Source organism: Macaca thibetana, chromosome 20 (assembly GCF_024542745.1).
Source record: "Macaca thibetana thibetana isolate TM-01 chromosome 20, ASM2454274v1, whole genome shotgun sequence".
In the NCBI taxonomy this organism is placed as follows: domain Eukaryota; kingdom Metazoa; phylum Chordata; class Mammalia; order Primates; family Cercopithecidae; genus Macaca; species Macaca thibetana.
In genome coordinates, this window is record NC_065597.1 from 49,485,732 (window position 1) to 49,500,410 (window position 14,679).

The 14,679-nt window shown below is 48.6% G+C and overlaps 1 protein-coding gene across 3 annotated transcripts in view; it reads left to right on the plus strand.

The window, feature by feature from the left end:
• Positions 1-14,679, plus strand: part of GSG1L (GSG1 like) — a 272,422-nt gene that overhangs the window by 174,117 nt on the left and 83,626 nt on the right. For 2 of the 3 annotated variants that reach the window (XM_050773981.1, XM_050773982.1), the window contains exon 3: positions 5,773-5,925. The exons of the other annotated variant lie outside the window; for it this stretch is intronic. In XM_050773981.1, coding sequence (XP_050629938.1) covers positions 5,773-5,925 — 153 coding nt within the window. The remainder of the gene's footprint in view (positions 1-5,772; positions 5,926-14,679) is intronic. 3 annotated transcript variants of the gene reach the window in all.

A 14,679-nucleotide genomic window follows, 5' to 3' on the forward strand; every position in this document is an offset into this window, starting at 1 on the left:
TTGTGGCCACAGTCCGGGTCACCATCATCTCTCTCATGGAGTGCAGCGGAAGTCCCCAGGAGCTCTTTCCATCCTGTCCATCCATTCTTCACTCTCTTCTCAGCATACAGGGCTCCCTGGCTAAGCCCCTCACCTGCCCCTGAACGCAGGTCAAGTCCCGTTTCCCCAGCCTGGCTTCCAAGAATCCTCCAGATTGCCTTCTCTACCCTGTAGCCTCCTTCTCCATCACACCAGGTGGCTGGCTGGTACAGGATCCCTGAGAACCGAAGGGCCACTCCATCCCACTCAGTGGCCACCCTTTTCTGGACACCTGGTTCCAGAATTGCTTGGGACTCCAGAGAATATCTTGAATGGAAGCCTTGACTAGGGAATCCTACGGCCCACAGCCAGACCGGCCGCAGCAATCTGCTAAGAGCGGGAGAATATGGTTTCCAAGTGGCCACTCTGTCCTGATGACAGCCTCCTTGCTGACCATGGTTCCTGGAGTCACAGAGGTGTGAGTTTGAATCCAGACTATGTCACTACCTAGGTGTGTAGAGCAGTTGCTTAATCCCTCAGAAGCTGAGTTTTCTTGTCTGCAAAATGGGTGATGCATTGCTACCTTGCAGGGCTGTTAGGAAGATTTGGGGATACAATCCACATGAATTTTTGTGTCTGAGATCGGATTATCTAGAGGCACAGTGTAAGATGAGTATTTGGGTGCAAAGTCATTGGTGAAGGAAATGCTCCCTGGGGAGACTGGTAAGGGAACTGAAGCTGCAGGACAGGGAAGGGAGAAAGGAAAGCAAGGGATGGTGTCAGTCCAGTCTGACCCCACGGGGGCTTTGCAGTGTGGGTCACAGCTCAGCGTTGTCCTAGCCAGAGCCACAGGACAGGACCCTGCTGGTCAGTCATGTGTTGATGGCACCTAAGAGGGAAATGTAAGTTCCCCGTCATTTTCTGAACAAAGATAGAAAAACTTGGCTCTGGTTGCCCAAAGACAATCCTCTAAAGACAGAAACTCTAAAAAGAGAGCCTAGGAGACTGGGCGGGACACCAACATCCTTCTTTTTGACTTGGCGCATAATAAAGACCTTATAACTATCAGCCCTTATTGTGACAATTATAACAAGAACAATCATTATGGTTATTAATTTCCTTGGCTGGAGTGGGCTGAAACTCACAGACAGATACTCCCAAGCCCAGTAAGAAGATAAGGAAATAAATCTAGCAATCTAGCTGGAAAAGCACAACTCGGCCAGGCACACCTGGGAGGCCTTGGGAGGCCGAGGCGGGAGGATCTCTTGAGGCTGAGAGTTCGAGACCAGCCTGAGCAACATAGTGAGACCCTGTCTCTACAAAAATAAATAAATTAGTTGGGCATGGTGGCACTTATCTTTAGTCACAACTACTATGGAGGCTGAGGCAGGAAGATGGCCTGAACCCAGGAACCCAGGAGTTAGTGGCTGTAGTGAGCTATGATCATACTGCACTCCAGCCTGGACAAAGGGCAAGATCCTATCTCAAAAAAAAAATCTGTATATCTATATCTATATCTATATCTATATCTATATCTATATCTATATCTATATCTATCTATCTGTCTAAGCACAATCCAGCCGGGTGCAACTCAGGCCTGTAATCCCAGCACTTTGGAAGGCCAAGGCGGGTGGATCATTTGAGGTCAGGAGTTCGAGACAAGCCTGACCAACATGGTGAAACCCAATCTCTACCAAAAATACAAAAATTAGCTGGGCACGGTGGCGGTTGCCTGCAATCCCAGCTACTCGGGAGGCTGACGCAGGAGAATTACTTGAACCTGGGAGGTGGAGGTTGCAGTGAGCCGAGGTAGTGTCACTGCACTCCAGCCTGGGTGACAGAGTGACAGTCTGTCATAAATAAATAAATAAATAAAGCACCCACAACCCTGCCAGGCATCGGGGTACCCATGCCTGTTTCCCCATGGTTAAGTTACTTCCGGAGCATCGCCACCTCCGAGCTCTGGCCTATCTCCCATCACTTCTGAAAGAGCAGAGCTGGGCCCTGCTGTGAGGGGAGGTGTGGGGGCAGCGTCCTGGCCCGGGGCCCACGTGGGCAGGGTTGACCGCACCCCCTGTGGTGTGGGGGCTGCGCGGGGGAGGCAGCTGAGTCAGTGAGCAGTGCCATGATGAGCAGCAGTCCTTGCCAGAACCAGCAGGGGCTGGAAACCCAGTGAGAGGAGCATCAGCAGCTCCGAGGTAAAGACTGTTGGGTTGGGGATGAAATCTCCTGGGTGTCAGCCACCCTCCTGCAGGCTCAGCGCTCCCTGAATTTCCTGCTTTGCTCCCCGCTGCCTGGTGGGCCTTGGGCCAGCGAAGGGCTCGGAGGCTGTGAGTGTGCGGTGCCAGGGGGTGTTTTAACAGCATCCAGGCTGCCAAGAGCACATTATTCTCTTACAAAAATCCAAGGAATTGCCCAGGAGATGTGATATTTTGGTAGGGGGGAAAAATAAAAGAAAAGAAAAAAAGGGAGGAAGAAGAAAAGTTCTCTGAGACTCTAAAAGCAATGTTGTGCTAGGAGTGAGAGTGGGTGTTTCAGCATCTGGGTTCTTCGTCAGGGAGCAGGTAGGGGCTCAGAATTTACTGTTTATCTGTTTTATTTGATAAATAGTATTTCTTGGACGTCCCTGGGACATTCCAGGTGGAAGGAACAACTTGTGCAAAGGCAGAGAGCTAGAAAAGGACATGTTCGACAGCTTCGGAGAACAGAAAAGCTGAAGATAAGGACTCCTGGTTGTGATGGAAATTCTCCTCGAACTGGCATGGGCAAAGACAAAGAATTAATTGGTTCATGTGATTGAAAGAACAAAGGACTGGCAGCTTCAGGCATGGCTGGATCCAGGGGGCTCAAACAATGTCATCAGGACGCACTCTTCCTCCAGCTCTTGGCTCTGCCTCCCTTGGCACTGGGTTCACTCTCAGGAAGGCTGTTGCCATCTGGTGATTCAGTCAATTCCATCTTTACATCCTTCTAGCCTCAAACCTGGTAGAAATAAAAGGCTTCTAGGGCTGGGCGTGGTGGTGCATGCCTGCAGTCCCACCACTTTGGGAGGCCGAGGGAAGATGTTCACTTGAGCTTAGGAGTTCGAGACCTGCTGGCACAACATGGTGAAACCCCATCTCTACAAAAATATAAAAATAAGCTGGGCATGGTGGTGCATGTCTGTAGTCCCAGCTACTCAGGAAGCTAAGGTGGGAAGATCGCTTGAGCCCAGGAGGTGGAGGTTGCAGTGAGCTTTGATGACATCACTGTGCTGCAGCCTGGGTGACAGGGTGAGACCCAGTCTCAGAAAGAAAAAGAAAGAAAGAGAGAAAGAGAGAAAGAGAAAGAAAGAGAAAGGAAGGGAGGAAGGAGGAAGGGAGGAAGGAAGGAAGGAAGGAAGGAAGGAAGGAAGGAAGGAAGGAAGGAAGGAAGGAAGGAAGGAAGGAAGGAAGAAAGAAAGGAAGGAAGGAAGGAAGGAAGGAAAGAAGGAAGGGCGAATTTCTCTTTCCCAGTAGTTCCTGCAAAAGTCCTGAGGCTGAGTCTTATTCAGTAGACCTGGGTCATGGGTCCATGTCTGACTGCCCATGCCTGGTCTGTAGTTCTTTCTCTAAAGTGTGGGTCTTGGGGGACCACATGACTAGTGTGACCTGGAAGGCAAGCCATGGGGATGTTCCTAGTTCCATCTTCTATTCGCTACTTTTGCTTTCAGAAATCATATGTGCCCTCACAATTTCATTTCTCCCTGTTGACTCTATCTCTAGCCTTGACCTCGACAAGAGCCCCTGGGCTGTATTTCCATTCCCCATTGGATATATCCCCATTATGTTCTTCTAAAAAAAACTGTAATAGTACAAATGACTTGAGCTCTTACTATGTGCTAATCATAAGCTCCTTACATTGCTGTGCAACTGAATGCTCATATCACCACAACACTGCAAGACAGGTGTTATTACCCCCATTTTATTTTTTTTATTTTTCGAGACAGAGTCTCACTCTGTCACCTTGGCTGGAGTGCAGTGGTGCTATCTTGGCTCACTGCAACCTCCGCCTCCCAGGTTCAAGCGATTCTCCTGCCTCAGCCTCCCAAGCAGCTGGTATTACAGGTGCATGCCACCACGCCCGGCTAATTTTTATATTTTTAGTAGAGATAGGGCTTTACCATGTTGACCAGGTTAGTCTTGAACTCCTGACTTCAAGTGATCCATCTGCTTCAGCCTGCCAAAGTGCTGGGATTATAGGCATGAGCCACCACGCCTGTCCATTACCCCCATTTTACAGATGAAGGAACTGAGGCATACAGAAGTTCCCTCCTGAACCAATGACTGGAGTTGGAGGGACACGGCACTCTGACTGGCTAGATCTGAGTCATGTGTCCCAGCATGGAGCCCAGATGTGGGTCAGCTGCAAAGGAACTACGCAGACAGAGAAGAAAGAGGCTCTCCTGGTAAAAAGCATGCAGGAATCATTACAACATGGGTAGGAAAAACAGCAGATGCCCCCTAAACCAGATGGCAAATGATGGTAATCCAATTTGGACCTTGTAGGGAAAGGGAGCTGTGCTATCTCAGGGAATACAAAGAAAGTTTGAACTGCCAAACTACTGGAAGGACAGGCGTGCAGGTGGCCTTCAGGAACAGCTGGAACCAGGTGCTCACGTGGTCAGAATGCTCAGACTCCCATCCGAACTGCTCTTTCCTGGTCTACTTCAGTGGATCTAAGTGCAGATACCTAGAAGAAGACTTTGATTGGTCAATTATAAGTCAGATTATCATACTGGACCAATTAGCTATGCCAGGAGGGCAGGACTCCACCAGAACAGGGCTAACTGGGAGAACCACGTGGGAGTAGCAATAGTGGGTTCTAGAAAAAATGTGGGGTAGGATGCAGGGCAGATAAAAGTGTAGGTGTCCCTTGAGGGCAAGCCTGCTGTGTGTGTGAGGTGGCATACTTAGAGCTGCAGGTGGCCAGGTGTGCTGGCTCGTAATCCCAGTACTTAGGGAAGCTAGGCAGGCAAATAGCTTGAGCCCAGGAGTTTGAGAACGGCATGTGGGCAAGACCGCATCTCTACAAAAAATAAAAAAATTAGCTGGGTGTGGTGGCGCACTTCCATATTTCCATCTACTTGGGAGGCTGAGGTGGCAGGGTGGCTTGAGCCCAGGAGTTTGAGGCTGCAGTGAACCGTGATCGCACCACTGCACTTCAGCCTGGGTGACAGAGTGACACCCTTTCTCAAAAAAACCCCCACAAAAACAAACAAACAAACAAGAACAAAACAAAATGTATAGTTGGAAGTAACACAGAACCTCACACTAACTGGCCTAACAGTACAGCAGTGTATCTCATGAAGCCCAGAACAGGGCAGCTCCCAGGGCTGGTGGTTGGTCTGATGAAGCCATCATTCCATCACTCTTATCTGCATCTACAGTGTCAGCTTCATAAGCTGGTGGCTTCATAGCCGCAAGCTGGCTCTCAGTGGTGATCATCTAACCCATGAGAAAGAAAGGGAGCCCCTGGTCCAGCCACAGGCTAGAAGTTCTTCCCCAGTAATGGGCATCCAGAGAATGCTGACTTAAGCTTGGGTCCCTAAGCTGGCCCCTGCAGACCAGGATGGGACGGCCAAGACAGTCTTCCGTCATCAATCAGGACATCCCCCAGAACCAGGGTCTATTCTAAAATGACTTGCTACCCTCCACTGGTGTGGGAGGAATAGGCACAAGGTGAGCCATCTTGGGTTGCCCCTCGTCTCACGGCCTCTCTGCCTCTGTTGGACAGGGGTCCTGTGGCTGTCTGTGGTCTCCGAGGTGCTGTACATTCTGCTACTGGTGGTTGGCTTCAGCCTCATGTGTCTCGAGCTCTTCCACTCCAGCAATGTCATCGACGGGCTCAAGCTCAATGCCTTCGCGGCTGTCTTCACGGTGCTCTCAGGTAAGGCATGGCCGGTCCCGTGGCCTCTCAGAGCAGCGGCGAGAAAGGGTGCTGCCCTTGGAGTAAGCCCTGGTTGTACCAACCGGGAGGCACTGGACAAGTCACTTCTCTTTGTGAGCCTGAGTTTTAGCATTTGTGAAAAACGGCCAATGCATATTGACTGAGTATCTAGCACGTGCCAGGCGCCGGACCAGGTACTAAGGTTATAGTAATGAACAAAAGTAGGCAGTCCCAGACCTCAAGGAGCATAACACGTGTGGGAGGGAGAGGCAGATGAACTTGAGATGTCTTCAGGAGATCAGTGCCACCTGGTCTGTGATGGATTGGATTTGCAGTGTCAGGGAGGGAGGTGGTTGTACAGAACAGGCTGACTGTGCCACCTTTCCCTGGGATATAAAAGAGAAGCCGCTTTGGGGTGGACGGCACATCACTCCTCTTCCTGAGCTCATCTGGCTTTGAGAACTCCATGTGGAGAGGCTGCGTTGGAAGTTGAATGGTCAAACACATCCAGAAACTCAAGGGCAAGGGTGTGCTGGGCAGGGATTGTGGGGAAAGGCCACAGAGCCAGGGATTTTGAGGGTTTCAGGAAGAATGGGACCGTCAACTGCTTCATAGGACTCAGGAAGATGGAGACAGATGATTCCAAGCAAACACTTAGATTTGGTGGGCAGGTGCCCAGGGTCGCTGCAGCGGATCCAGGTCATCAGGGGTTAAGCTGGGATTACGCAGGAAGGGAATAAAGGAAGCCTAGAAACTAGAACGTCAGGAGGCCTGGCAGACAGAGCAGTGGCTTGGCTGTGTGAGACATTTGTTCCTAAAAGGCTGAGTGTAAATTGAATTTCTATAAATTTAATCCTATTCTTCACGCATTGGAAGAACTCTCTATTTAATGAAACCGAAATGATGAGCCTCTTGGTAAGGGAAGCAATCTCTCCTAATTGAGGTATGTACATTTGACGGAGGGATCTTGCAAAGAATAGAGCTGCATTCAAGAAATCAGAGCACACGCCATAGATCAAAATGTGCCAATCTGTCATCCCCAGGATGTGGGAAATCCAATCATCATAGTAAAGAAAAGAGGAAAAATAGAACAGTTGTCACCACACACAGACAACGTGGGATTCGGCCTGCAAGCACACCATCCCCGTGCACCCCATCCTCAGCAGTCCAAGGATGGAGAGCTTGTTTATTCTTTTTTCCCCTCCATCTTTTATTTATTTACTCAACCAACATTCACTAAAGGCCTGACTGGGCACTGTGCTTGTTTGGGGGAGTTTAAGGAAAAAGACTTAGTCCTTGCCCTCATAAAGCCTTTCTCTCTCTCTCTCTCTCAATCTCTTTTTTTTTTTTTTTTTTTGAAATAGGTCTTGCTTTGTTGCCTAGGCTGGAGAGCAGTGGTGCAATCATGGCTCACTGCAGCCTTAACCTTCAGGGCTCAAGCGATACTTCCATCTTAGCCTCCTGAGTAACTGAGATTATAGGCAACTCCCATCCCCTCCACCACGCTCAGCTAATTAAAAAAAATTTTTTTTCTGGTAGAGATAGGGTCTTGCTATGTTGCCCAGGCTAGTCTCCAACTCCCAGGCTCAAGTAATCCTCCTGCTTCAGCCTCTCAAAGCACTGGGATCACAGGCATAAGCAACCACGGTTGGCCAAGTTTGCGATCTTGTGGAGAGACGTATTCATCAGATGATTCTAGCATGGCATGTTGACTTCTATGGACTGGGTGTGTTAACAGCCCTGTGGGAGGGGCACCCACATTTGCCCAGGGAGTGGGGATGAGTGGGGTTGGCACGGGGAAGGCAACATTTGAGTGAGACTTGGAAAATAAGTAAGAGTCTGCTTGCTGGACAACTTGAGGAGGGCATTCCAGGTGGAGTGGACAGCGTAAGCAAAGGCCTGATGATGCAGCATATTCTGGGAACTTCACATAGCTCAGAATGGTGGGAAGACTGGGAGTAGGGAGAGGAGGTATGTTGAGAGATGAAGCTGGAGAGGTTTGTGAGGGTGTCAGTGCTTTATAGAGGTCTTTGGATTTTACCATATAGGCAATAAGGAGCCACTGAAGAGTGTGGAGCAAGGGGCAACATGGTCAGGTTTGCATTTGGGGATTGTATTAGTCCATTTCACACTGCTAATAAAGACATACCCGAGACTGGGTAATTTATAGAGAAGTTTAATGGACTCACAGATCCACATGGCTGGGGAGGCCTCACAATCGTGGTTGAAGGCAAATGAGGAGCAAAGTCATGTCTTACATGGCGGCAGGCAAGAGAGTGTGTGCAGGGGAACTGCCCTTCATAAAACCATCAGCTCTCATGAGACTCACTATCAGGAGAACAGCATGAGAAAGACCTGCCCCCATGATTCCATTACCTCCCACTGGGTCCCTCCCATGACACGTGGGAATTATGGGAACTACAGTTCAAGATGAGATTTGGGTGGGGACACAGCCAAACCATATTAGGGATGATCTCTCTGGGTTCAGGGTGGAGCACAGATGAAGTCGAGCAAGAACGGAGGTAACAAGGCCAGCCAGGAGGCAGCGGGAGTCATATTGATATAAAGCAACAAGGCCCAAGTGGAGAATGGGTGAGGACAGGGACAAGTCCACCGTGCAGGAGGTAAAGTCAGTGGGGCTTGGGGACTGGTTAGGAGAGGCGGGTGGGAGTGGGTGGTTAGGGGAAAATAGAGTCAAGGTCAAGGGTTTCCAGCTTGGAGTGCACAGAATTAGGAGGTCCATGAACCTAGTTGGGGGAAATAACATCTTTATTTTTCTAACATAAAATTAACTGTAATTTAGCACTTCCTCCAACAAATCACAGTAGTGGGAATGAGACCCATGACATAGTCACCAATAGTCATCCACACTTTTCATGAAATCTCACCACAGCTGCAGTTACCTCAAAATGCACTCCTTCAAAAGTATGTTACTTGGTCAGGTACAGTGGCTCATGCCTGTAATCCCAGCACTTTGGGAGGCCGAGGAGGGCGGATCACGAGGTCGGGAGTTCGAGACCAGCCTGACTAACATGGCGAAACCCAGTTTCTACTAAAAGTACAAAAATTAGCTGGGCATGGTGGTGCGCACCTGTAACCCCAGCTACTCAGGAGGCTGAGGCAGGAGAATCACTTGAACCCAGGAGGTGGAGGTTGCAGTGAGCCGAGATCGCACCACTGCACTCCAGCCTGGGGAACAGTGCAAGACTCTGTCTCAAAAAAAAAAAAAAAAAAAAAAAAAAAAGTATGATACTTATTAGAGCTTCCACCAAATCTCATTTCATATGTTAACAAAATGGCACATAAATTCCTATAAAAGTTTGTTTGACTATATTGCTAACCGCATTTCAATGTAACTGATTTCTTCTATACTGTGTATTTCATTTTATCTAGTGGAAAACATTATTCTGAGAAGGGGTCAGATGGTCAGAGGGCCCCTGACCTGGGAGATCCCTTGGCTGTCCTTTGGCTTGGGATGGGGTGAACAGTGGTCTCGCTAAGATGGGGAAGAAGGGGAAGGGGCTGGAGGGGAGATGATCAGTCTGTTTCAGACAGTTTGGGCGTGATGTCTCGGGGGACAGGCAGCCGGCCCCCTCTCCTTCATCAGTGGGTTCATCTCTCCTTTTCTTCCCCTGCACCAAACATCAAAAAATCCCCTCCATTTTTCCAAGCATGCAGCTCTTCCCCCAACCTGCTCACTCCAGCCACACAACAAAAGTTTGTCGTTGGCCACAGGCAGCCACCACCAGTTCTTGCAAGCAGGCTCGTTGTGGGGCCGGAGGTGGGGGACTCTTTCCTCTACCTCCAAGGGCTTCTCAAAGTTTCTACCCCTCAAGAAAACAAATAAACCAAGCCAGGTTTCCTCCTAGTGGGGAGACCCACTGCGAAAGCAAATAAGATTGTCGCCATAATTCCAGGCAGATAAACAATCCAGGCTCAGGGAGGTTAATTGACTTGCCCAAGGCATGCAGCTGGTCATTGCTCTCAGCTCCAGTTGGCTTCAAAGCCCTGTGCTCTTTTCACGGACTTGCACTGCAGGAGTGACCAGGCAGGAGGACGAAGATTTTAAGTCTTCAGAAAACAGTAACTGAGAAGTATGTAGCAGCCAGATGATGGAATAAGACTGAGGTAGCAAGTGGTGGAGAGAAAGGATTTTGTATTCATGCCTGGGAGAAGATAAACAGGAGAGACACAATATGAGGAGATAAACTTTGAGGCTGCTGCTGAGAGCTGGGCGTCTGGCCAGGAAGACATGGGAGGCTGGTCTTAAGGGAGCCCCTTGGAAACAGGGCAAGGGGTGGTGAGGGGCTTGGAGGAGGTAGAGAAGGCTTCTGCTCTGCTCCTGTGGGAAGGAAAGTGTGGCTTTCTGTCTAGGAAGAGCTGGCAGGCAGGGTTGGGCAGAGGCCAGCAGCCAGGTCCATGGGGAGAGGCTGGGGTCTGAAGTCCGCCGAACCAGCTCAGCCCAAGGCCAATGCCTTCTGGGGTGGTGGAGAAAGCGGAGACTGGGGCAGCCCTTCCTCTAACCAATTACAGTCAGCCCTCTGCAGCCGTGGGTTCTGCATCTGTGGATTCCACCAGCCCCAGAGGGAAACCATTTGGGGGAAAAAAGCAATTAAAAAATAACAATACAACACTAAAAATAATACAAATTTAACAACAATACAGTGTAGCAACTATTTACATATAATTTACATTGTATTAGATTTTACAAGTAATCCAGAGATGATTTAAAGTACACAGGGGGATGCATGTAGGTTATATGCAAATATTAAGCCATTTTTTAAAAGTTAAAAAATTTATTATTATTTTTAAAGACGGAGTCTTGCTCTGTCACCCAGGCTGGAGCGCAGTGGCACAATCACAGCTCACTGCAGCCTCAACCTCCTGGGCTCAAGTGATCCTCCCACCCCAGCTTCCTGACTAGCTGGGACTACAGGTGTGTGGCACCATGCCCAGCTAATTTTTTTAATTTTTAAATTTTTTCTGAAGATGGGGTCTTGCTATGTTGGCCCAAGCTGGCCTTCAACGCCTGTCCTCAAGCAATCCTCCCTCCTCATCCTCCCAAAGTGCTGAGATTACAGGTGTGGGCCCCAAATTATGTCAGGGACTTGAGCATCCTTGGATTTTAGTATCCATGGGGAGTCCTAGAACCAATCCCCTGTGGATACTGAAGGACAAGTGAATTATAATTCATTCATTCATCATGATTAATCACAATAGCCAGTACTGACCGAGATGTAGTAAAGACTCTCTCCTTTGACCCAGTTTGAATCAGGGTCCTCTGAGTCCTCCTTCTGACTAGACCCCAATCTTGGGCTCTGTCCTTGGTCCACTCAGTTCCGTTTTAGCAAGAATCCTGCTGCATCTGTTTATCAGAAACCCCCCACCCTTGATGTCTGATCAAATTCCTCCTCCCTCATCCCTGATTGTGTTATCACCCTGGCATGCCTTCAGCAAAAACCCTGTTGAGTCAGTTTAGCCAGAAGACCCTTACCCATAGTGATTTTCATCTGTGAACCCCACCCTGCTCCTTGGCTACGAATCTCCATTTGTCCTTGTATTCAGAGTTGAGCCCGATCTCTCCCTATTACTGCAAACCCCCGTGGCGATGGTCCCTCTTGAATAAGTCCTCATTACTGTTTTTACCTAAAGTGTTTGGATAAGTTTTTCTTTAACGGGCTGGGTGTGATGGCTCATGCCTGTAACTCCAGCACTTTGGGAGGCCGAAGGCGGAAGATCACTTGAGGTCAGGAGTTTGAGATGAGCCTGGGCAACATGGTGAGACCCTGTCTCTATGAAAAAAAAAAAAAAAAATAGCTGGGCATATTGGTGTGAACCTGTAGTCCAGTCCCGGCTTGGTATGGTTTAGCTCTGTGTCCCCACCCCAATCTCACTTTGAATTGTAATAATCTCCGCATGTTAAGGGTGAGACCAGATGGAGGTAACTGAGTCATGGGGGAAGTTTCCCCCATGCTGTTCTTACAATAGTGAGTGAGTTCTCAAGAGATCTGATGATTTCATAAGGGCTTCCTCCTTTGCTCAGAACTCATTCTCTTTCCTGCTGACATGTGAAGAAGGGCATGTTTGCTTCCCCTTCCACCATGATTATAAGTTTCCTGAGGCCTCCCAAGGCATACAAAACTGTGAGTCAATTACACCCCTTTTTGTAAATTACCCAGTCTTGGGTATGTCTTTATTAGCTGTGTGAAAACAGACTAATACACAGCTATTCAGGATGCCGAGACAGGAGGATCCTTGAGCCCAGAAAGTTAAGGCTTCGGTGAGCTAGGATCATGCCACTGCACTCCAGCCTGGACAACAGAACAAGACTGTCTCTCAAAAAACATTTTTTTTTCTTTAACAGTTGCTACTATGCGCTGGCCATGGGGTAAGCCTGCCACGTGTTAATCTCTTTACTCCTCCTAGAGAGAGAGACTAACATTATATTCATTCTTCAGATCAGAAAACTGACTTGCCTGCAGCCACATAGCTAGTAACACGTTGAACCCTAGAGTCTGCCATGGTGAAGTGCTCTGAGCAGGGCTTTGCACCCAGGACTTCAGGTTGTTATTGTTATTATTCCTAGCTGCCTTTGAATAAACTGAGAGGCAGATCTGGCCCCAGGGACCAGCACTCTCAAAATGAGGCTGGGGCATTTGATCAGATATCAAGGGTGGGCAATTTTCGAGGCTGGGGTCCAGGGGCTGGGGTTTGGATGCTTCAGTGAAGGGAGAAAAAGGGTCAAGGCTGTCTCCCCACTCAGTGTTGCTGGCAGCAGAGGTTTACATAGGAAGGTGCCTCCCTCCAGGGCTGAAGGACAGGGTGGGGGAGGGGCAGGGGAATGGGAAGTTGGGAGTGGTGACTTCTGACTCTCTTGGTTACCTTCTCTAGCCAGCACAGGGCTTGGAGCCGACGATACTTCTAGGGACCCATAAAATGTTTAATTTTGACTTCTTTTAAAACCAGAAGAAAAAAAGAATATAATAATAATGAAGATATAAAAACGAATCTAGACAGGGTCATATTTGTCTTTATACCATTACTGTCATAAAAGGTAAATCTTAATACATCTTTTATGGAGGAACAGGTCTATGATGGCAAAAGTGCCCAGGGCCCATAAAAGTCATAATGTGGCCCTGAACTGGGCCACGGCCTTTCTTGTGCTCTCCCAGCAGAGCAAGACTAATTCGAAACCAGGGATGGCTCCGGCTGCCCGTGTCCCCACTCCTCCCAGTCTTGTGACTTTGGTCGAGAGGTGTGGGGGAAGACAGGGCTCTGCCACCCTCTTGTTCCCCAGTGGCCGGGGGTTTAGATCCAGAAAGGGCTGTGAGAGCGGGCTGGGCAAATTTCTGTTCCTGCCCCAGCTCCTCCAAAAAACGAGGCTGATCTACTTAGGAAAAAAGAGAAAGTCATTTGGAAAATTCCTGCACAGTCTGGCTAACTGTGGGCTTTCAGGATAAACAGCACTGGCACAAAGAGAAACCTGTCCATCTCTAGGAAATAATCAGCCTCGTGGAGAAATCATCAAGACTCTATTTTGTTACCTAAAGAAAAAATGAAATTTCACAATAAAACCCAGATTACCAAAGACAAGGTAACTCTTTGAAATCCGAGTTTCAGGTGCCATCTTAAGAGTGTGGACCGAGTTGAAGAGCACACTCCTCTATGGCCTGCGGGGTGGGTGCCACCAGTGTGTTTTGGACAGGAGTTTGGGGACCTGGAGGCCTGGGGGCCAAGGGGCAAAGCACGCCAACCCCACTCCACTGCCCATACCCACATCCTCAGAAACTAGGTTGTAAGCAGGAAGAGTGCAACTCCCCTGGGCCTGGTACCAGTGCCAGGAGCCAGGCAGCATGTGGCTTCTCAGGAAAGCAAATTTGCACAGCCATTTGCCTTACAATCTCATCTGTGCTGCCTTTTAGGAGTGAATGTGAGCCATGAGTTCACTGAGCTTGCCTTTTTCCATCGGCTGCCAGGAAGCTCAGATCTAAGTTCTGTGTTCAATCATGACACCTTTCCCCAAGCAAGGCTTCCTTCCTGTTCCACTTCTCCTTAATTCCTTGGCATTTTCTTGGAGTTTACTCTTATTGTGGCGGCTTTCGGTTTTATGCTTCTTCCTGTAAATGGCCACAGATTTTCTTAGGACAAGTTTCCTGGGACCCTAATTCCACTAGTCACCTCTCCACCTTAACCTGTGCTGAAAGAATCCCCTATCCATAGCCCCTTCTGTTCAGTTTCCTTGGCCTGGCAGACTCAGTTTCTTGCTCATAGCCTAGAGGGCAAGTATTTTTGTGTTTAAAAATGCAGAGGGCCTAAGTCAGAAGATGAATATTTACATATGATTAAAGATCCTTTTATTTGCAAGTGAAAACCTGATCAAATTAGCTGGAGGAAGAAAAAGGAGATCGTGCTGGAAATCTGTTGGTTCAGTAATGAAAAGTGGAGGGGCTGGGCTTCAGGCACAGCTACATCCAGGTGATCATGTAATCAGGAATCTATATCTCTAAACTCTGCCTTCTTCTGTGTTAGTATCATTCTCAGTCAGGCCCTGTTCATGCAGAGAGGATGGCTACAAGTAGCCCAAGCTCATTTAAAATTCTAGAGGTAGAGAGAGCTCCTTTCCAATAGTGTCTGCTTGGAGTTTTGTCCAAAGTGGACTATAATTGGACCAACCAGGTTCATAGACTTATTTCTAAACAAATTACCATGCCAGAGGATGAATTACTCTGATTAGCCAGGTTTGGTGCATGGGTC